Below are 24,177 nucleotides of genomic sequence, written 5' to 3' on the forward strand. Positions count from 1 at the left end.
TCCCCAGAGGATAGTGGAGGCTGGTTCAATGGATATAATTAAGGCTGGGTTAGATCGTTTTGATTGACAAAGGAGTCTGGGGGCCAGGCAGCTAAATGGAGTTGAGGCCACAATCGGTTCAGCCATGGGCTGGAGTTTTCTGGCTGTTCACACAGCGGGATGATATAGTCCCGCCGACAGCACACACCCACCGTGTATTTCCCGGCAGTGAGGAGTGCAAACCCTGTTGACCAACAGGGGAACCAGAAGATCCCACTGCCTGCCACTGAAAACACGCTGAAGGTTAGAAGGAAAATCCTGCCCATGATTTTATGGAATAGCAGAGCCGATTTAATGAGCTGAATGGCCTCCTCCTGCTCCTATTTCTTGTGTTTTTATAGAATGTCCTTAAGTTAATTTGAGTTTGTTTATTTGATTGGTGTTGAAAGAGATACCACAATGGAATTTAAACGTCTGGGGTTTCTAATCCAGTAACTTAACTGCTGCTCACAATCAAAACCCTTCATAATTTAAAATGATATTCACTTCGGTCTCCTGTTAGCCTTCTCTCCCGCAGTGGAGAATCTCGGGACTGGATAGGGTGGATGCTGAAAGAATCTTTCCCCTTGTGAGGTAAACTAGGAACTTTGGGAGATGGTTAAAGAATAAGAGGTCTTCCTTTTAAGACAGAGATGAAGAGAATTTTTTTCTCTGAAGGTCATGAGTGTGGAATTCTCTTCCTCAGTGGGTAATGGGGGGCTGGGTCTTTGGATCTCTAACTTAAGGATATTGGGGGTAGACAAGAAAGTGGAGCTGAGACCACAACCAGATCAGCTATGATTTTTTTGAAAGTTAGAACAGTTTGAAGGGCTGAATGGCCTACACCTCCAAAGTCCTGTGTTTTAATGTCCTTTGAGTCTCTGTGTCTCAAGTCTTTCCTATCCCTGAACAGCATGCAGAATAAAAACGTGTATAAATGCACATTCCATGCGCACGGTGTCGCGACCTGCTGATTTTTTTCTTTTATTTTTGCTTCTTTCTTTTGTATTTGTTGTCTTGCACTCATTGGTTTAATGGCTGGTGTTTTGGGGATTCTAGGACATGGTTGCAAAATGAGAGCCAGATCTTTTGGGAGTGAAATTAGGAAATACTTCTACACACAAAGGCTGGTTTGGAACTCTTTCACAAGTGCTGATTGATTTATGTTAGATATGTCAGTTGTTAATTTCAAAACTAAGAATCAATTGGTTAACAAAAAGAAACTATAAGGGACATGTATATAGTATTTGCAGTGAGGTCACAGATCAGCCATGAGCTCATTGAACCGTGGAGAGGCTTGAGAGGCTGAATGGTCATCTCCTGTTCCTATGTTACAACCTACTTCAGATGTGCACTCTCGTGTTATTATATAAATGTAGGAGAGCCTGAAAGGTAAATGTGGACACCTTTGTCATATTTATGAAAAACACTCAGATATCTTGACACCTCAAGTGCATATCCATAGGGCCACAGATCAAAAGCTGGCAGGTGAGATTAGACTGGATAACTTTTTTGGCTAATGTGGACACAATGATCCAAATGGCCATGTTCTGTACGATATATTATCTACCTTTCCCTGTGAGAATTTTCTCTCTCCACACTAGGTTCCAGAGTGAGGGGTTTGTCTTATGAAGAGAAATTAAGCAATTTAAGCCTATACTCTCTGGAGTTAGAAGAATGAGAGTAGATCCAATTGAGGTCTATAAGATGCTAAAGGGGATTGACAGGGTAGACATGGAGAGGATGTTTCCTCTTGTAGGGCAATCTAGAACAAAAGGTATAGTTTTAGGATAAGGGGTAGCAGATTTAAAACAGAGATGAGGAGAAACTACTTCTCTCAACGGTGGTGAATCTGTGGAATTCACTACCCCAGAGTGCGGTGGATGTCGGGACATTGAGTAAATTTAAGGAGGAGTTCGACAGATTTTTAATTAATAACGGGGTTGAAGGATTATGGAGAACGGGCAGGAAGGTGGAGTTGAGGCTGGGATGAGATCAGCCATGATGGTATTGAATGGCGGAGCAGGCTCGAGGGGCTGAATGGCCTCCTCCTGCTCCTAGTTCTCATGTTACACTTGTTTCATCTGAGCCAGATTGTCAGTGCCTTTCTGTCTCAAAGTAAAAATCAAACCTTGCACCTTCATGTTGCACCAATTCTCCTCCCATTCTTGTGTTTAGGATTCATCAGATTATTTTAACAGTGTAAATAATCTGGAAATTTCTTACTGGAAATGAAGCAAAGCTGAGTATCTACAAAAAATCTGTTCAAGTATGTCCAGAGGGACGAGGTTGTTTGCTGAAAAATCAAATTCAAATAAAATGCTGAGTTATTATAAGACTTTTGCAGCATGGACATTGTGGAGGGACAGTTTGTGATTTTGGATGGTTTCATTGCACTGATTTCCATACATCCACAGGCCTGGCATTCGGAGTGAGGAGGTGAGCAGAGCTTCTCTGGGAACACAAGTAGGAGTTGATCATTCGGCTCCTGAAATCTGCTCTGCCATTCGCTAAGGTCATAGCTGATCCACCTAAACTCTCCCTTCCTGCATTATTCCCATATTCCCTGACTCCTGTAATGACCAAAAAATCAGTCAGTCTCAGTCTTGAATATACTCAATGATGAAGCATCCACAGCTCTCTGTGATGGAGGATATACCAGAGTGAAGAGATCACTCCATCTCAGCCCTAAATGCTGACTCTTTACCCTGAGACTGTGACCCCTGAGCTAGGAGAGAGGTGCAAAGAAACCTCAGAAACGAGGTGCAAAAAAAAAACAACTTGCATTTATATAGCACCTTTCACAACTCAGGATGCCCCAAAGCACATTATAGCCAATGAAGTTGCAACATTCATAGAAAATGCTGAAAACTCTCAGCAGGTCTGACAGCGTCTGTGGAGAGAAAACAGAGCTAATGTTTCTAAACATTGGCTCTATTCTCTCTCCACAGATGCTGTCAGACCTGCTGAGTTTTTCCAGCATTTTTTGTTTTTGTTTCAGATTCCAGCATCCGCAGTAATTTGCCTTTATTGAAGTTGTAACATTGCTCGGTGTAGTCTATATATCAGCAACTAGTGGAAATGATGTAGAGGAGCAAATTGCAAGGAAATTACAGAGAGGTAGAAAAATATTAGAGTTGTCATAATGAGGGACATTAATTATCCAGATATAGAATCACAAACTGGTACGGCACAGAAGGAGGCTATTTGACTCACTGTGTCTGCACTGGCTGGGATATACACTGGGATAGTCGTAGTGTAAAGGGCAGAGATGGGCACAAGTGGGTTCAGGAACATTTTCTACAGCAGCATGTTTACAGTCCAATGACAAAATAGGCACAGCGAGACTTGGTTCTTGGGAATGAGGTGGATCAAGTGTCAGTGGGAGAACATTTAGAGACGGTGATCATTGTATCATAAGGTTTAGGCTGACAATGGAAAAGGACAAAGAACAATCCAGAGTAAGAATAATTAACTTGGGGAAAGCCAACTTCAATGGAGTCGGAACGGGTCTGGGCTGAATAAATTGGAGTGAAAGGTTGACAGGAAGTACAGTACCTGAACAATGGGTTACCTTCATAGAAGAGAGAGTTCAGGCACAGTCAAGATATATTTCCTCAAAAGGGGAAAGGTAGGGCAAACAAAGCCAGAACTCCCTAAATGGCATAGAGATGGAAATTGAGAAAAATTGCTTATAACAGATGTCAGGTAGAAAATGCATCAGAGAACTAGGCTGAACACAGAAGGATCAAAGGAGAGGTGAAAAAACAAATAAGAGAAGCAGAGAGGGAGTATGAAAAGGGACTGGCAGCTAACATAAAATGGAATCTCAGAGTCGTTTATAGCGTGGTAAAAGGAGGAGGGAGGGCCAATTCGGGACCAAAAATGCATCAAGGCAGAGGACAAAGCTGAGGTAAATGAATACTTTACATCTGTCTTTACCAAAGAAGAAGGTCCGACCTGGACCATGGTGAAAGAGGAGGAAATTCGGACACTAGAAAGGATTTTGATGAGGAGATAGTGGATAGGCTGCATTGATAAGGCACTGGGGCCAGATGAGATGCATCCAAGGATATTGAGGGAAGTGAGAGCAGCAATCGCGGAGGCACTGGCCATACTTTTTCAGCCTTCCTTGGAATGTGGGCTGGTGCCAGAGGACTGGAGAATTACAAATATTACATGCCTGTTCAAAGAGGTGTGTAATGATAAGCAAAGCGACTGCAGGCCAGTCAGTTTAACTTTGGTGGTGGAAAAAATTGTAGAAAGTATAATCTGGGATAAAATGAATAGTTACATAGACAAATGCAGGTGAAAAATGTGGGAAAGCCTGCTCAGATTTCTGAAGGGAATATCTAAAATGTTTAACTAACTTGCTGGAACCTGTTGAAGGGATAACAGAGAGCTGATGACTGTAATGCTGTTGATGTGATGTACATGGATTTCCAAAAGACATTTGACACAGTGCCATGCAACAGACTTGAGCAAAGTTATTCTCACGGAATAAAAGAGACAGTAATATGGAATTGGCTGAGGGACACAAATCAGAGTCCTGGTTAATGGATGTTTTTTGGGCTGGAGGAAGGTTTGTAATGGAGTTCCTGAGGTCAGTGTTGGCACCCTCACTTTTCTTAATGTATATTAATGACCTAGAACTTGGTGTACAGGGCATAATTTCAAATTTGTGATTGATATGAAGTTTGGAAGCATAGCGAACCATGGGGAGGACTGTGTAGAACTTCAAAAGGACATGAGCAAGTTAGTGGAATGGGCAGATAGGTGACAGATGATGTGCAATGCAGAGAAATATGAAGTGATTGATTTTGATGGGAAGAACATGGAGGGACAATAGAAAATAAAGAGTACAATTCTAAAAGTGGTGCGGGAGCCGAGGGAGCAGGGCGCATCCGTGCATGAGTCATTGAAAATGGCAGGGCAGGTTGGCAGAGCAGTTATTAAAACATACTACACCCTAGCTATGATGTAACACTACATTCTGCACTCTCTCGTTTCCTTCTCTATGAACGGTATGTTTTGTCTGTATAGTGCGCAAGAAACAATACTTTTCACTGTATGTTAATACATGTGACAATAATAAATCAAATCAAAATACTGTATCAAAGGGTTTATTAATTGGGACATTGAGTACAAGAGCATATTGAATTTGTATAAAACACATGTTCCGCCTCAGCTGGGGTACTGTGTCCAGTTCACAAGAATGTGAAGGCATTGGAGAGTGTGCAGAAAAGCTTCAAGAGAATGGCTCCAGGGATGATACACTTCAATTATGAAGTTAGATTGGAGAAGCTTTTATTTTCTCCACAGATGCTGCAAGATTTGCTGAGTCTTTCCAGCATTTTCTGTTCTTATTTCAGGAGTTGGGACTGTTTCCTTAAAGAAGAGATTGAGGGGGGATTTCAAAATCATATGAGGTGTGGACAAATAGGGAAAAACTTCCCACTCATGAAAGGATTTAGATTGAATGTGGTGGAGGCAGGTGCAATTGAAGCACTCAAAAGGGAATTAGACTGTTATCTCAAAAGGAAAGCATGTGCGCGATTAGAGAGCACAGAGAACGGAACTGAGAGACGGTACAAACATGATGGGCCTAACCGTCACCTCTTGCACTGTAACAATTCTCTGAAGTAGTTTTGAAATGTAATTGCTATTCTCGTGTAGTAAGCTTCCAGAACAATAATTTTTTTAATGATGGTGACTGAGATGCATCATTGGCCCAGGACTAGAGGGGAAAACCAAGCTATTGCAGAAAATACGGACGCATGGGATTGAGGGTGATTTAGCGGTTTGGATCAGGAATTGGCTAGCTGTAAGAAGGCAGAGGGTGGTGGTTGATGGGAAACATTCATCCTGGAGTTCAGTTACTAGTGGTGTACCGCAAGGATCTGTTTTGGGGCCACTGCTGTTTGTCATTTTTATAAATGACCTGGATGAGGGCATAGAAGGATGGGTTAGTAAATTTGCGGATGACACTAAAGTCAGTGGAGTTGTGGACAGTGCGGAAGGTTGTTGCAGGTTACAGAGGGACATAGATAAGCTGCAGAGCTGGGCTGAGAGGTGGCAAATGGAGTTCAATGCGGAAAAGTGTGAGGTGATTCACTTTGGAAGGAGTAACAGGAATACAGAGTACTGGGCTAATGGTAAGATACTTGGTAGTGTGGATGAACAGAGAGATCTCGGTGTCCATGTGCATAGATCCCTGAAAGTTGGCACCCAGGTTGATAGGGTTGTTAAGAAGGCGTACGGAGTGTTAGCTTTTATTGGTAGAGGGATTGAGTTTCGGAACCAGGAGGTCATGTTGCAACTGTACAAAACTCTGGTGGGGCTGCACTTGGAGTATTGCATACAGTTCTGGTGGTCGCATTATAAGAAGGATGTGGAAGCATTGGAAAGGGTGCAGAGGAGATTTACCAGGATGTTGCCTGGTATGGTGGGAAGGTCTTATGAGGAAAGGCTGAGGGACTTGAGGTTGTTTTCGTTAGAGAGAAGAAGGTTAAGAGGTGACTTAATAGAGGCATACAAGATGATCAGAGGATTAGATAGGGTGGATAGTGAGAGTCTTTTTCCTTGGATGGTGATGGCTAGCACGAGGGGACATAGCTTTAAATTGAGGGGTGAGAGATATAGGCCAGATGTCAGAGGTAGGTTCTTCACTCAGAGTAGTAAGGGTGTGGAATGCCCTGCCTGCAGCAGTAGTGGACTTGCCAACATTAAGGGCATTTAAATGGTCATTGGATAAACATATAGATGATATTAGAATAGTGTAAATTAGATGGGCTTTAGATTGGCTTCACTGGTCGGTGCAACATCGAGGGCCGAAGGGCCTGTACTGCGCTGTAATGTTCTATGTTCTGTTCTTCCACGCAGTGGCTCTAGGCAGATGGGACCTGGGTTAAACATCTCATCCAAAAGATGGCATCTGCAACAGTGCAGCACTCCCATGGAGTGTTCCTGTGCCAGTATCTGGAGAAGGCTTTGAACCCTCAGCCTCCTGAGTCCAGGCGACCTTACTGAGCCAAGCTTGAGATGGACAGATGGTTTGAGCTGGATGGGGGAAAGAGAGAGAGAGAGATGGGGGAAGCAATAAGCGGCGTAACAGGAAGTGGAAGCACTCTGCCAGCAGCAGCCGAGAGGATTTATTGTTTTCTTATTTTAGATGAAAGTGGTTCTTTTCTGTCCTCCAGTCCCCCCCTCACCGGAGAGAATACAAAAGGAATCACTTTGTGGGCAGGGGAGGGGCACAAACTTTAATGAAGGAGGAGGATTTGCAGTCGGACGGGACACTTTGTAGCGGTGAGCAGTGTAACCAAAAGGCAGGATTGTTACCTGGAGCGGTGGCTGCCCCAGTCTCTGTCTCTCTGCAGCTGCCTCGGGGCTGCCGCACTCCAACCTCCCCCAAACCTTGCCTTTATTTATTCATGTGTGAACTTTATTGTTGTAAAAATATCCCCTGGTTTGAAAGAAGCCCGGGCTCTGGGCCCAGCACCAACTCCTATTTGTTTCCTGCTCCCCATTTACATATGAATGCAACTCGATCTTTTTTTTTTAAAAGAAACCTCCGGCGATTGTATTTTCTCCCTCTTTTGTTTTTGTGACTTTTATTTTGTTAAAAGCAATTCTTGCTTCCACTCAGAGTGAGCCTGGAGTCAGGGCCCGTGGAGCAGCTGTTGTTTTCTCTCCATTTTTATGCATGAATGCAATTCGGATTTTCTTTAGAAAACACTCTGGCAATTTTTCCTGCTTTTTTTATTTATTAACCATTGCGCGCACACATTTCTTCACCAGTCTCCCCTCTCGTCGTGGGCGCAAGATTTGACCACACCCTCTTTTAAAATAGCAAGAGGGTCTGTCTGCGGCGCAGCAGTGAAAGGAATGTGGCTCCTGTGAGGGAGCTGAGCTGAGAAGGTGCTGCCTAATTGTGGTTTCCACCCCCCCACTCGGGCATTGAAACTAACTTTTGTCCTGTCTGCTGGAGACGAGGCCCCTTTCCAGAGTGTATGCTGGAGGCGGGGTCATGTGTCAGACAGGCCTCAGAGTGGCTGCTGCCTTCACACTGGAAGTACTTGCTGTGTCCTTAAACCACCCAGTGATGGACAGGGTTTAGTTTTTTTTTCCCCCAGAAGGGCGACTTAGCTTTTTACTTTAATTCTTCGGTTGCGAATATCGTTAGCAGCGGTGGCGTTTACTGCCTTTCTTACTGGCAGATTGGACATTTAAAGGGAAGTTAAGACTCGAGCAGCCTGCTGTAGTACTGAAATCACATATAAGCCCTGAGTGGGTAAGAAAGGTTTCCTTTCCAAACGAACCTTTTCGGTTTTGATAACGTTCCCAGCAGCTTCATCATTTTACAGGATTTTTTTTTTAAAAAAGCTTTCCATTTTAACAAAATACACATTTTGAATTGAGAATTAAATTTGAACACAAACTCATTGTGGGATTTGACCTCCCAATCTCTGGATTATTATTGTATCATAACCATTATTCTACTATTATACATTAGTGCTGTTACGTGTATGGCCTTTTCCTGTGACGAGGCACTTAGAGTCTTGCAGCACAGAAATAACTTGCATTTGCATAGTGCCTTAATGACCCGAGGGCACTCAAAGTGCTTTACAACCAACTAATCATGCTGATGATAATTGTTTACGTAGTTGAATTTCAGTGTTTGACAGCTGGGGATGCAACAGCATTTTGGTTGCTTATTTTTTCCCCCTCCTGCATCACTGCAGTGATATATTGTGGAGTTGATGAGGATTTTTCTTATGCTGGCCTCGGGGAGAAGAGCCTCGGCTGCTTGGTTTCAAATTTATTTAATACTGCAATTTGCTCCTGGCTGCATTTCTTCCATATTCGATGCACCGTGGAAATGCCCGGACCTTTTAAAACAATTCAAGGTTTGAATTAGTAGGCGTTTTCATGAATCTTTAAAAGGTCATGCTTCGCCCAGGCCCTGTTTTTCTTAATTGTTTTTGCTGCCACAGTACCTTCTGAGGCAAGTAGCCTAGCTCTTCTTCAGCCAAAGCAAGTTACTGGGAAAGTTGGCATTGGACGTGTGCCTAAAACAAACAGCAGCTGGTTGGCCTTTAACCAACACAACACCTTGCATTTATGTAGTGCCTTTGCTGGACTAAAACATCCCAAGGTGCTTTGCAGCAGTAATTATCAAACAGAATTTGACACTGCGCTTTGAAATAACATTAGATGCGAGGGGATATTAAGGCAGGTGACAAAGTTTGATGAAAGAGGTCAAATTTTAAGGAGCATCTTAAAAACAGTCTCTTGGTATTATGGAACTTGAATGTTGCTGATGAGACTTGCTGAAACTTCGTCTTTCACTCATCAGGACACATGCAAGAATATCAAATTTCAAACTATACAAGAATTTTATAATAAAGGAGCTTTTTTCCTTGGCAGTGTCTCGGCCAATCAGAGATGATCTGCCAGCCAATCCGCACTCTTTTCCTCTAGTATAAATTGTTGTGATTGTTTGAAATTTGACACTTTTGCATTTGTTCTGATGATTGCAAGATGAAAAGCTTCGACAACGTATCTCTTTTCACCAATGTTCAAACATCTTAAAGGAGTAGAGAGACGGAGATTATTGGGGCGGGAATTCCTGAATTGAGGCCCCAGACAGCTGAAGGCATGGCCACCAAGGTTTATAGTCATGGATGTTTGAGGTCAGAGTTGAAAGCACACAGAGATCTCAGGAAGGTTTTAAGGCCAGTTTGCACCTTTTCACCACATGCAAGGGAATCCCAGTCTGTGAAAGATGCAGTAATGTGAAGGCGAAAGCATTGTACATCTCTGCCCCTCTGGTTTATGCCTTTTATTTTTTTATTTCTAGGTGAACTCGTGAGTAAAGCTACAGAATGGCAGTGCACAGGACAAAGGCTGAGGCCTTGGTGAAATGGGTAAGAAATTTGCCCTGTAACATCTGTGGGTTTTTATAGTATATGGCAGTTTAACCCCGAGTTTGTGTACTTGATTGCATGGCCTTTGTCCCTTTCTAAAACAGTGTGTTGCTCTCAACTACTCTGCTAACTACGACTTGCATAGAATATAGAGCAAAAAGACAGACCATTTGACTCATCTAGTCTTTGTTGGTGTTTATATGCCACATGAATCCCTTCCCATTCCACCACCTCGTCTCATTCTTCCAGCGTATTTTTCATTTCTTTTCACAAAATAACAGAATCTTTACAGTGCATAAGGATGCCATTTGGCCCATTGTGTCTGCACTGGCTCTCTGAAGGAGCATTTTACCGAGACCTACTCCCCTTTCTTAGCCGCATAACCTTGCACAATCTTGCTTTTCAGAAAGCATTCAAATACCTCGATCAAACCTGCCGCCACCATCCTCTTAGGAAATTCATTCCAGATTCCAACCATGTCCATACCCTTCAGGATCTTTAATACTTCTATCAAGTCCCCTCTCAACCTTTTCTTCAAGGAAAACAGCCCCAACCTCTCCAATCTATCCTTATAGCTTCTTATCCCTATAATGGTTCTTGTGTGTCTCCTCTATTCTCTCCAATGCCTTTACATCCTTCCTCAAGTATGACACCCAGAACTGGAAACAGTACTCTAGATGAGGTTTAACTGGTGTCTCATACAAGTTTGACATGGCCTCCTTCTTCTTGCACTCAATGCCCCGATTAATAAAGCCCAAGATAACTGTTCTCTCAACTTGCCCTGCCACCTTCAATGACTTATGTATATATACACCCAGGTCCCTCTATCCCTGTAACCTCCTTTAGAGTTCCTCCCTTTAGTTTGTATTGTCTCTCCATATTCTTCCTGCCAGAATGAATCACCTCACACTTCTTTGTATTGACCTGTGAGGGCTGATCCCCTTTTGAGAAGTAACACCGAATTTCCCAAAGAGGAATACCTCACCTGGTAATCTGTTAAAAGTGTGTGGGAAGGTGTGAACTGTCCTTCAGTAATGTTTAGTGGGTAACTAACAGAAATATCTGACACTCACTTTAAAATAAATACTTAAGTTATTTAGTTAACTAACAGGGAACTTTAACTAAACAAGTAACATACCAATTGAAGTAAAAATATAATGGAATGCTGTTCAAATAAATGCAATGCCCATTTATCAATTTTAAAAATTGAATTGAATCCGTGTGTACTTTGCATCTTAAACCTCCAGGCACTGAATCAAACACCAGCTTTTAAAGGGACCACACAATGTATTTTCCCCTCTAGCGTTTTTACAATTTTTTACATCTTTACCAACATCAAATTCCAACTTCAAACTCCGCTTTGCAGCAACTGCATCTCCTTTTGAAGTTCAAAACTATCCTCCTTGTAGTTGACGATGTTTCCAATCTTCGTATAATCTGCAATTTTGAAATAATGCCCTGAACATCAATGACATCTGTCATTAATATGTAACAGGAAGAGCAAGAGTCCCAACACTGATCCCTGGCACTAAAAGCCTTCCTCTAATCTGATAAACAATCGTTTATCATGTTCCTGTCACTCCGCCAATTTCTTTCCAAGTGCCTACTTTCTGTTTTATTCCAGGAGCTAGAATTTTGTTCACCGGTCCATACACACCACATCCACAGTATTGCCCTTCTCTGTTATCTCACCGCCCCCCCAAAAAAACTCCAGCAAGCTAGTTAAACATTTCCCCCAAATAATCCATGCTGTTTTTCCTTAATTATCCTGCACCTAAGTTACTGTTGATTTTGTCCTGGGGTTTGCAGAAATTTCCCTGCCACTGAAGTCAAACTGACCAGTCTGTAATTGCTGGCTTTATCCTTGCACCCCTTTTTGAATGAGGGTGTAATGTTCACAATTCTCGAGTCCTCTGGCACCACCCCTGTGTCCAAGGAAGATTGGAATATTATCAGTTTCAAGGTACCCATTGTTCAGCCGCCATCTTTTATGCCAATATTTGTTCAACTCACTCAACACTGATGCACTCTCATCCCATCAAAATTGGCTTCCCCAATTAATTATCCTTTCTCTGGATTGTTCCTTGTCCTTTTTCATGGCCAACCTAAAGCTTAATATCAGTGGTCACTGTTCCCTAAGTGCTCTCACACTGTTATTTGATCCACTTGGACCAACACATTCCCCAGAACAAGATCCAACAGTGCCTGCCCTCTTATTGGACCAGAAACATACTGCTGCAGAAAATGATCTTGACCACTTTCCAGGAACTCTTGCTGCTCTTGTCCCTTTGCACAATTCCTATCCCAGTTTATATTTGGATATTTGAAGTCCCCCATTGGAATCACTCTATAATTCTTGCATCTCTTTGTAACTTCTTTTGAAAATTTGTTTCTCAACATCCCTGCCACTCAGTGGTCTATGTACCACTTGGATCATTGCTTATCTCTAGCCAGAGAGATTGTGTCCTTGATCACTCTGGAACATCATCTCTCTTCCACTAGTTGTAGCTTTCTTTCAATCAATACTGCCACTCTTTCCTCACCACCCCACCTCCCCTCGCCCCACTTTTCTTCCTTTCCTGTCTCTCAAATATCCAATGCTCAGTCCTGCCTTCCTTTGGGCCAGATTATAGCAATAGTATCATAGTTACATTTGTCAACCTACCAGTTTTATTAACCACATTCTGTGCATTCCCATACATGCCCATTAATCCTGATTTAGGCTTTTATAGTTTCCCCCTTACTCTGAACCCATCCAATGACTTATACAACCTGCTCTAATTCTATCAAACTCTCCCAAGTATTCTGTTTACCTTGATACTGCTGTCTGACATGTCAAGTTCATATTTCTCTACATGCCATTGCTACTTTCCCTCCTCTCCACTCTGAATTTCCCCTCAGGTTCCCATTCACTTGCCAGAATCGTTTCAAATATCTCCTCCATTTCCATTTGCAGCATCTAAGCTGTTCGTGGTAGCAAGTCCCACATTCTAACCACTCCCTGGGTAAAATAAATTTCCCTACTGGGTTTCTTGGTAACTATCTTTTATTTCTCGACCCAAGCTTTGGACTTTTTAAGTGTACAAAATTATGAAGGACATAGATAGGGAGAAACTTTTCCCCTTAGCAGAGGGGTCAATAACCAGGGGCATAAATTTAAGATAAGGAGCAGGAGACTTATAGGAGATGTGAGGAAAAGCTTTTTCACCCAGAGGGTGGTGGGAATCTGGAACTCACTGACTGATAGGGTGGTAGAGGCGGGAACCTCACAACATTTAAGAAGCATTTAGATGAGCACTCGAAATGCCGCAGCATGCAAGGCTACGGACCAAGTGCTGGAAAATGGGATTAGAATAGATAGATGCTTGATGGCCGGCACAGATACAATGGGCCGAAGGGCCTCTTACTGTGCTGTAAAATTCTATGACTCTATTCTCCCAGAAGGGAACATCCTCTTTTATCTTTACACCTGTCCTGTTTGATTTTTTCACAATTTAAAAGCTCTTCATCAGGCCGCCTTCTAAAGAAAGAAGCCCAGCGTGTTCACCTTATCCTGAGAGCTGCAGTCTCTGAGCTCTGGTAACATTCTTGTAAATCTTCTTTGCACTCCCTCCGGTACGTACATCTATGTACATCAGTCTTCATCTAGCTTGACCAGGGTCCTATATAATTTAACATAATCTCTCTACCTCCAAATTCTATACTCCTAAAAATTAAAATAAAAAACTGCTGCAAATACTCACTCACCAGATCAGGCAGCATCTTCAGGGCACTTCATCAACCCTTAAAAAATTAATCCAACATTTGTTGCATTTTAAATTGCTTTGCTGAATTGTGATGCCGCTTTTAATGATTTGTTACCAGTTGTCCTTAGCTCCCTTTGTGTTTCTACACCATTCAGTCTCTTATTCTCTGATGTGATAATGATGTTTCTATTTTTTTTCTGCCAAATCTCATATTTATGTTAAAGTTAATTTGCCACTTAACTGCCTCATCTAAAAGGTTTCTTGTATTAGGTTGCATTCTTTTGATGGTATCCTCATCAAATTTTTATATCGACAAGATCATTCAGCCTAATCTTGTTTATCCACGCAGGAATAAAATGCAGTTTCCCTGCTCTGTATCACGGGTTCCAGGGTTTGTCCCACCTCCCTACCCAGATATCCATTCTATGTGTTGATTGCTCTATGTGAATATCATCCTGATGCACTTAATCTAATATTCATCTTGAACACTAGCAGCTCATGGCTATTCACTGCACTACCTCCAAGGCTGAAATGCTCCCTTTCTGTGTCCAGTGATTAGAAGTGGGCAAGGTATTCTAGATGTTGCCTGGCATGAGTGCTGTATTGTTTAAACATGTTTTTCTCTGCAGTATTACATCAGAAATTACAGTAAAGAAACAGACCATTCACTCCAGTTGCTCTATGTTGGTGTTTATGTCCCACACAAGCTTCCTTCCACCTTCATTGAACCCTATCAGCATATCCTCTTTTCCTTTCTCCCTCGTGTTTATCTAGCTTCCTCTTGAATATGTCTATACTATTCTCATTAGCGGTTCTGTGTGGTAGAGTTCTTACCACTCTCTGGGTTTAGAGGTTTCTCCTGAATTCCCTATTAATGATCTTACATTTAAGGACTCTCGCATTTGTTGCAGCATTGTGTGTGTGTGTACTCTGTCATAATTTGGAAACCTCTATCAAGTCACTCCTCAGCCTTCCCTTTTAGAGACGAAGGAGTCCAGCCTCTTCAATCTTTCCTGGATTGATGTAACTTCACAATTCAGGTATAATTTTAGTAAATTATTCTTGCACCTTTTCCAGTGCCGTGCTATCCTTTTTATAATATGGAGACTAGAACAGTTCATAGAATCACAGAAACCCTACAGTGCAGAAAGAGGCCATTTGGCCCATCGAGTCTGCACCAACCACAATCCCATCCAGGCCCTACCCCCATATCGCTACATATTTACCCGCTAGTCCCTCTAACCTACATATCTCAGGACACCAGGGGCAATTTTAGCACGGCCAATCAATCTAACCCGCACATCTTTGGACTGTGGGAAGAAACCGGAGCACCCGGAGGAAACCCACGCAGACACGAGGAGAATGTGCAAACTCCACACAGTAAGAGTTTTAACAACACCAGGTTAAAGTCCAACAGGTTTATTTGGTAGCAAATACGATTAGCTTTCGGAGCGCTGCACCTTCGTCAGATGGAGTGGAAATGTGCTCTCAAACAGGGCACAGAGACACAAAAATCAAGTTACAGAATACTGATTAGAATGCGAATCCCTACAGCCAGCCAGATCTTAAAGATACAGACAATGTGGGTGGAGGGAGCATTAAGCACAGGTTAAAGAGATGTGTATCGTCTCCAGACAGGACAGCCTGCAAGTCCAGGAGGCAAGCTGTGGGGGTTACTGATAATGTGACATAAATCCAACATCCCGGTTTAGGCCGTCCTCATGTGTGCGGAACTTGGCTATCAGTTTCTGCTCAGCGACTCTGTGCTGTCGTGTGTCGTGAAGGCCGCCTTGGAGAACGCTTACCCGAAGATCAGAGGCTGAATGCCCGTGACTGCTGAAGTGCTCTCCCACAGGAAGAGAACAGTCTTGCCTGGTGATTGTCAAGCGGTGTTCATTCATCCGTTGTCGTAGCGTCTGCATGGTTTCCCCAATGTACCATGCCTCGGGACATCCTTTCCTGCCGCGTATCAGGTAGACAACGTTGGCCGAGTTGCAAGAGTAGGTACCGTGTACCTGGTAGATGGTGTTCTCACGTGAGATGATGACATCCGTGTCGATGATCCGGCACATCTTGCAGAGGTTGCTGTGGCAGGGTTGTGTGGTGTCGTGGTCACTGTTCTCCTGAAGGCTGGGTAGTTTGCTGCGGACAATGGTCTGTTTGAGGTTGCGCAGTTGTTTGAAGGCAAGAAGTGGGGGTGTGGGGATGACCTTGGCGAGATGTTCATCTTCATCAATGACATGTTGAAGGCTCTGGAGGAGATACCGTAGCTTCTCCGCTCCGGGAAAGTACTGGACGACGAAGGGTACTCTGTCCACCGTGTCCCGTGTTTGTCTTCTGAGGAGGTCGGTGCGGTTTTTCGCTGTGGCGCGTCGGAACTGTTGATCGATGAGTCGAGCGCCATATCCTGTTCATATGAGGGCATCTTTCAGCGTCTGGAGGTGTCTGTTGCGATCTTGTTCGAACAAGACTTCTTCACCACACAGGACTTTCAACCGATGCTATACGCTAGATACATCGATGATATTTTCTTCCTTTGGACTCATGGTGAACAATCACTGAGACAACTATATGATGACATCAACAAGTTCTATCCCACCATCAGACTCACCATGGACTACTCTCCGGAATCGGTTGCATTCTTGGACACACGCATCTCCATTAAGGACGGTCACCTCAGCACCTCACTGTACCGCAAGCCCACAGATAACCTCACGATGTTCCACTTCTCCAGCTTCCACCCTAAACACGTTAAAGACGCCATCCCCTACGGACAAGCCCTCCGAATACACAGGATCTGCTCAGATGAGGAGGATCGCAACAGACACCTCCAGACGCTGAAAGATGCCCTCATAAGAACAGGATATGGCGCTTGACTCATCGATCAACAGTTCCGACGCGCCACAGCGAAAAACCGCACCGATCTCCTCAGAAGACAAACACGGGACACGGTGGACAGAGTACCCTTCGTCTTCCAGTACTTCCCCGGAGCGGACAAGCTGTGACATCTTCTCTGGAGCCTTCAACATGTCATTGATGAAGACGAACATCTCACCAAGGCCATCCCCACACCCCCACTTCTTGCCTTCAAACAACCGCACAACCTCAGACCATTGTCCGCAGCAAACTACCCAGCGTTCAGAAGAACAGTGACCATGACACCACACAACCCTGCCACAGCAACCTCTGCAAGACGTGCCGGATCATCGACACGGATGTCATCATCTCACGTGAGAACACCATCTACTAGGTACACGGTACCTACTCTTGCAACTCGGCCAACGTTGTCTACCTGATACGCTGCAGGAAAGGATGTCCCGAGGCATGGTACATTGGGGAAACCATGCAGACGCTACGACAACGGATGAATGAACACCGCTTGACAATCACCAGGCAAGACTGTTCTCTTCCTGTGGGAGAGCACTTCAGCAGTCACGGGCATTCAGCCTCTGATCTTCGGGTAAGCGTTCTCCAAGGCGGCCTTCACGACACACGACAGCACAGAGTCGCTGAGCAGAAACTGATAGCCAAGTTCCGCACACATGAGGACGGCCTAAACCGGGATGTTGGATTTATGTCACATTATCAGTAACGCCCACAGCTTGCCTCCTGGACTTGCAGGCTGTCCTGTCTGGAGACGATACACATCTCCTTAACCTGTGCTTAATGCTCCCTCCACCCACATTGTCTGTATCTTTAAGATCTGGCTGGCTGTAGGGATTCGCATTCTAATCAGTATTCTGTAACCTGATTTTTGTGTCTCTGTGCCCTGTTTGAGAGCACATTTCCACTCCATCTGACGAAGGAGCAGCGCTCCGAAAGCTAATCGTATTTGCTACCAAATAATCCTGTTGGACTTTAACCTTAAAACTGTTACTGTGTTCACCCCAGTCCAACGCCGGCATCTCCACATCAAACTCCACACAGACAGTGACCCAAGCCGGGAATTGAACCAGGTCCCTGGACCTGTGAAGCAGCAGTGCTAACTACTGTGCTACCGTGCCACACAGCACTATGTGGTTTCAGCAAGGTTTCTATACAAGTAACACCTAACGTCTCAGCTTTTCAATTCCATCCCTCTACAAATAAACCAAGTAGTCTTGTTTGTGTTTTCTTATTTTGTGTATTTCTACCCCCCAGATTCCACTGATACTCTATTCCATTTAGATTCTTGTTTTACAAGCATTGTGTTGGCTCCTTATTTTTCCTCCAGGGACATTCTGCCTCACACTTGACTATATTGGTTCAATGCGTTGAGAAATGAGTCTGGTAATATGCCAAGTTTCTTGAGCGTCACATTTACTTTGACATCAGATCCTTGGATTGCCTGTTATTTAGATTGGGCTTGGCCCAGTATAACACAGCTTTGGTAAAGGTGAAAGGGGGTGCAATTCATGGTCACAAGGCCATAAGACATAGGAGCAGAATTAGACCACTCGGCCCATCGAGTCTGCTCCGCCATTCAATCATGGCTGATAATTTTTCTCATCCCCATTCTCTTGCCTTTTCCCCATAAATCCCTGATCCCCTTGTTAATCAAGGGGCTATCTATCTCTGTCTTAAAGACACTCAATGACCTGGCCTCCACAGCCTTCTGCGGCAAAGAGTTCCACAGATTCACCACTCTCTGGCTGAAGAAATTCCCTCTCATCTCTGTTTTAAAGGATCGTCCCTTTAACCTGAGGTTGTGCCCTCTGGTTCTAGTTTTTCCTACAAGTGGAAACATCCTCTCCACATCCACTCTATCCAGGCCTCGCAGATAAAGTCCAGCCTCATTACTGATTAGGTCCCAGCCTGGAATATCATGTCCAAGTCTAGGGGCCATATGTCTTGGGAATGATGTCAAGGCCTTGGTGAGGGTGCAGAAGAGATTTATTAGAATGGCAAGTGGGATGAGGGACTTTTATGCGGCGAAACTGGAGAAGATGGGGTTGTTCTCTTGGGGCAGAGGAGACTGAGATTTAATAGAGGAGTTCTTCTATATTATGAGTGACTTTGCTAAAGTAAATAAGGAGTAACCGTTCCAGTGGCAGCAGAGCCAATAATCAGAGAATGCAGATAACTGACAAAAGATTCCAGGTTAGGGGTGTGCGGTGGTGGGCACACGAGAATTGTGCTTTACGTCGTGAATTGCTGTGATGAGCTCTACTGTTATGCCGGCAAGAACACTGGATCGGGAGTGCAGAATGTGAACTTGCTGTGTTTAAGAATGTAATGAAAATAGTTGGTGGTGATGATTAATTGCATGACCACTCTCAGCTCTTTGAAGCTCTTTTTGAAGGATTATGATGCCTGCACTCTGGGCAGTTAGTTGGATTGGTTTTAAAGGAATGCCACACGGTGACGGATCTAATATTTTTGTTGAGATGTTGTAAAACGTGGGGGAGTAGAGGGCTAATGCAGAACTTTTACTTTGAACCGATTTTGAATCCAGCTCGGGGAGGCGCTGGTAACATTAAAAACTCACCAGTGCTCCTCTTACATTGGTAATGGGGCTGATTAATGAGGGAACAGGAGACGGCCATAAGGTCATTCAGCCCTTTGGGAATGTTCCAGCAGTCAGTGAAATGGTGGCTGCTCTGTATCCTAACTCCATCTACCCACCTTGCTTTCAAACCCTTAATATGCTTGGCTAAAAAAAAAAATCTATCACCTCAGATTTGCAATAATTAATTGAGCTGGCATTTGCTTTTTCTGGGAGAGTGTCCTATCCTTATATCACCCTTGGTGTGAAGATGTGTAAAAAGTTGTAACGTGTAAACTTTTCTGGTGCCAGGGATGAATCTGTATTTGAGACAAAAAGCCTTGTGTGAAGTGCGGGGCACTCCAGGTTATTCAGAGTTTAGTGATTGTTTGGCCGGGCTGTTTGTAAATTGTGACATGCCTGTTGACTTTGGACATCAGCTCGGTAGTCCTCACCTTTGGAAGATTGTTTTGGGATGTTTCTTCTCCCACGTGACATTGAATTTGTAGACCTGCTGTTCTTAATTGCTTGCAAGTATTATACAAATATCTGTAAGTCAAATCACAGAACTTTTTTTGCAGCACAGGAAGAGGCCACTTGGCCCATCGTGTCTGCGCTGGATCTCCAAACAAACAACTCCCTTAGTGCCATTCTCCCACCTTCCCCCTGTAACCCTGCTCATTCTTCCTTTACAGATAACAGTCTAATTCCCTTTTGAATGCTTCAGTTGAACCTGCCTCCATCGCACTCTCAGGCAGTACATTCCAGACGTTAACTTTTTTTCACAGCATGATTTTTTTTTTCTCCGAGCTCTTTTGCTCCTTTTGCCTCTTAGGTTAAATCAGTGCCCTCTGGTTCTTGATATTTTCCACCAGTGGTAACAGTTTCTCCCTATCTACTCTGTCCAGACTCCTCGTGATTTTGAAGACCTCCATACGATCAGCCTTCTCTTCTCCAAGGAAATCTATCCTAACATCTTTTCTGCACTCTCTCTCCTCCCATGTCTTCACATCCTTCTTAAAGTGTGGCACCCAGAACCTGACACACTACTCGTGCTGAGGCTGAGCTAGTGTCTTATACAAGATCAACATCACCTCCTTGCTGTTGTATTCAATGCCCCTATTAAGCAAGTCTAGAAGACTGTGAGCTTTATTCAGCGCACTCTCAATCATGTTGTAACTGAACCTTTTATTCTGTGAACCATAACTTTATACACAAGTCAGTTGGGTGACACTTCATCAAATTCCTCTTGGAAGTCCATGTACACACACCATATGATCAGCACTGCCCTCACCAATCCTCTCTGTTACCTCTTCAAAAAATAACTAACAAGTTTACACAATATTCCCTCAACAAATCCATGCTGCCTTTCTGAACTAACCCGCATTTATCCGTCTGAATGTTCGTTTATCACAAATTATTGTTTCTTGAAGTTTCCACACCACCAAGGTTAAACAGACTGGCCTGTAGCTGTTGGGCTTATCTTTACACGCTTTAACAAGGGTATGATATTTGTCTTTAGGAAAGACACCAGGGTTAACAGTAAGAGGAACATTTATGTGAAAAGTGTTCTAAGCTTTAAAAAGAGGAGGAAACTAAGGCCTAATTTATTTTCTGCTGCCTGTGTTGGGTTGGGAATGATCTTTGAGTAAGTTCCAGAAAAGAAGCTTACAGACAGATATCGGGTTACAATTTGGTGTTTATTTCATGTTTATTTTTTGCTGCTTTCCGCCCACAGATTAACAGTCTGAAGTTGTCAGGAGAAATAGAAAATCTGTCGAGTCTCCATGATGGTGTCATCTTTGTCAAAATGGTGTGCAGGATGTAAGTAACCAGCATTCGGGAGTTTTATGTGATGGTAGTGTTTTTTTTTCCCTGTAGTTCTGTGTTTGTAGGGGAGATGATGTTGAATTTTTATTTTTAAAATTCATTTATGGGGTGTGAGCGTCTTGCTGGGCCAGCATTTGTTGCCCGTCTGTAATTGCCCTTGAACTAAGTGGCTTGTTCAGCCATTTCAGAGGGCAGTTAAGAGTCAACCACATTGATGTGGGTTTGGAGTCACGTGTAGGCCAGACCGGGTAAGGACGACAGGTTTCCTTCCCAAAAGGACATTAGGTTTTTATAGCAATCAACAAATGGTTTCATGCTCTCAATTCCAGATTCTTGTTCAATTCAAATTTCTGTACTTGCTGTGGTGGGATTTGAACCTGGGTCTCTGAATTACTAGTCTATTGACAATACCACCACTCCACTGTCTCCCCAGAATGATTAAACCCAGGTTTGTGGGCAAGGTGTAACAGCAACTTGTGTTTATATAGTGCCTTTAAAACACTGCAAGGTTCTTCACAGGAGTGTTATCAAAGGTAAATATTTTGGACAAGGGGCCGGAGGGATTGCACCAGCGATGGACCAACACTTTCAGCTGTGCTCAGCAGACAGCACGAGGGCCTGGATTCAGATCCTACTCCAGAGATCCAGTGCCGAATTCGGGCTGACTCCCAGTGTTGCACTGGCAGAGGCTGCCATCTTTCACATGAGCCGTTAAACCTCTTTAACAAAAAAAAAACAGAACAGGGACAGTCTTCTCAGTATCCCGGCTTGGACTTAACTTTAAACCAAAATCACCAAACAAAAACACAGATTTTCTGGTCACTTGACACATTGTTTTTTGGGATTTTGCGATGCATAAAATTGGCTTCTGCCTTTGCTACATTGCGACAGTTTATTGGCTGTAAAATACTTTGGGACATCCTGAAGTCATGAAAGGCGCTATATAAAAGCAGTTCCTGTGAAGAAGAGGAAAAGGTGGTCACATGGCAGAGTAACTATATCGAGAAGTTTAAAGTTTTGCACTACATTTATTAGTGTCACCAGTAGGCTTATATTAACACTGCAATGAAGTTACTGTGAAAATCCCCGAGTCGCCACACTCCAGCGCCTGTTTGGGTACACTGAGGGAGAATTCAGCACGGCCAATGCACCTAACCCACACATCTTTCGGACTGTGGGTGGAAACCGGAGCACCCGGAGGAAACTCTCTCAGACACTGGGAGAACGTGCTGAAAGCTGGGAATCGGACCTGGGTCCCTGGCGCTGTGAGGCAGCAGTACTAACCACTGTGCCACCATGCCGCCAGTGGCTGTGCAGACAGAGCCAATTTTATATATAATGTTTAAAACTCTTAATGTGTTTTTTATTACAGAAGTGGAAAGGAAAATGATGTACAGCTAATCGAGCAATCCATTGAAGAGAGATTTCAATTTATCTGCAACTTTTTAGAATGTAAGCATGAAAGAAATTGCTGCAAAAACTGTTTTGACACTTCAGTTTGAATTTGTTTGGCTCTTTGAACGCACCCTTTTTTTGTACTGCAAAGAACTTCCCTTTAAACTTTGTTTTTTTAAACCTTTTTTCCAATTAAATTTAATTACACAAGAATGAAATGATTTGGGAAATGTGATGTGCTTCCCCCTAGTGGCTCAGATGGTAAAGACAGCATTGAACTGAGACACAGGGAGCTGAAGAGTACAGGGCTTGATGCTCTGGTTAGTGCTGAATTCATCAATCTCCACCTGCACGCTTTGTTCACAATCAGCTGACTCGGCTAAAATTCCTGCTCAGTGTCCAGTGGAAACTTACTCACCTGCCCTTCACAAAGAGAAAAATGACTCATGAAAGATTAGACCTGCTGCTGCCAATTTTGTCTCCCCCCCCCCGCCCCCCCCCAGATATTCATGTCCTTGAATTTGCAACAGTGCAAGAGGTTTGCATTGCAGGGCTGTGGGGAGCAGGACAAATTAAAACGCTCTTTCAAAGAGCTGCCACAGGCAAGACAGACAGTGTCCGCTGCACGGGTAATAGGACTGGGTAGAGTGTGATGGTCATGTTACTGATGACGGGGGGCAGGAAGGAAACTTCCTTGGGGGGGTTTTAACCTTGAAAAGCTGTGACAACCGGTTGTTCTTGATTCCAGCTGAAAAGAGAGGCATTGCCAAAGCTTCTCATCTTGCACTCCACAGGAGAAAGACAGGAATATCATCAATATCATGATGAGTGCAAGACAAAAAGCTTTGACAACATGTATCTCTTTTCAGCAATATTCAAGTTCTGTACCATCAAGTGATTTTGTTATTTAGTTGTTTTCGCCTTACGCTAGTATTCGTGTGAAGTATTCTGATACGTGCAAGTCAAAGGGTTGACATGCCTCTCTTTTTCAGTCAACTGATTATGTTGAAATGGGAGAACAAAGATTTGGAGTGGAATCACCACCTGGATGCTGCCCCCCCCCCCCCCAGTAGTGAATGTGCCTTACTGAGTTACCGCTTCACCAACATGCCCAATTGCCATCCTTGACTTGTGAAGGGGGAGTGCCAGCGGAGCAGTTTACAGTCGAGCCCATTCCTACCATTCGCACACTTTCCAACCCATGGAGGGAGGGGCTGGTTCAGAGTATAGTGAGCAGGAACTCGGACATGTGGATCAATTGTAATCACTCAACTCCATTGGTCAGGATGAGATCCATTAACTTGGAGCGGGCTAGGAATCAAACCTGGGATCTTGCTGTTCCGTTCTGCCCTGTTCCAGAAATGGTGTTGCCTTTTAACTACTGGCGGAACAGCATGCTGCTACCTTAAACAGTGTAATGTTTAATGAGTAGAGCTAGGCTTCTGATCACTCAGTTCCTGCCACCTGTGTGGAATCACTGGTCAAGGCTACGTTGTGTTTTATTTTGGCCAGAGAGACTGTGTGCAACAGTCACTCAATAGCAAGACATTTTTACCTTTAATTTCTAAAAGACCTGCATGAAGTTCGACTTGAACAACTAATAGTCATGTTCTGTACTTCTAGGTTCTGAAATCAGGAAGAGTCAATCAGGTAAGAGTTCCTCCAAAAAGGTGGTTAAGGCAGTTCAGCATTGTTGATTTCAGAAGTTGAGACTCGCCCTGCTCTAAGCGGGTGTGGCCATGTAGTGCTTAATGTTACTACAGTAATAATCCTTCTTGGCCTTTTGGCTAAGATC

General features: G+C 43.7%; 1 protein-coding gene across 8 annotated transcripts in view; it reads left to right on the plus strand.

Moving 5' to 3' along the window:
* LOC144499936 (nuclear mitotic apparatus protein 1-like) overlaps positions 1-24,177 on the plus strand; it is a 105,592-nt gene that overhangs the window by 30,910 nt on the left and 50,505 nt on the right. For 4 of the 8 annotated variants that reach the window (XM_078222641.1, XM_078222642.1, XM_078222643.1 and 1 more), the window contains 4 exons: positions 9,881-9,947; positions 20,896-20,981; positions 22,360-22,439; positions 24,006-24,032. In XM_078222641.1, coding sequence (XP_078078767.1) covers positions 9,906-9,947; positions 20,896-20,981; positions 22,360-22,439; positions 24,006-24,032 — 235 coding nt within the window. In that variant the 5' untranslated portion in view covers positions 9,881-9,905. Of the gene's footprint in view, positions 1-7,125; positions 7,327-8,262; positions 8,312-8,867; positions 8,928-9,880; positions 9,948-20,895; positions 20,982-22,359; positions 22,440-24,005; positions 24,033-24,177 lie in introns of those variants that run through there. The other 4 variants (XM_078222639.1, XM_078222645.1, XM_078222646.1 and 1 more) reach the window with 4 other exon arrangements.

The sequence above is a fragment of the Mustelus asterias genome, chromosome 10, assembly GCF_964213995.1.
Source record: "Mustelus asterias chromosome 10, sMusAst1.hap1.1, whole genome shotgun sequence".
Taxonomy (NCBI): domain Eukaryota; kingdom Metazoa; phylum Chordata; class Chondrichthyes; order Carcharhiniformes; family Triakidae; genus Mustelus; species Mustelus asterias.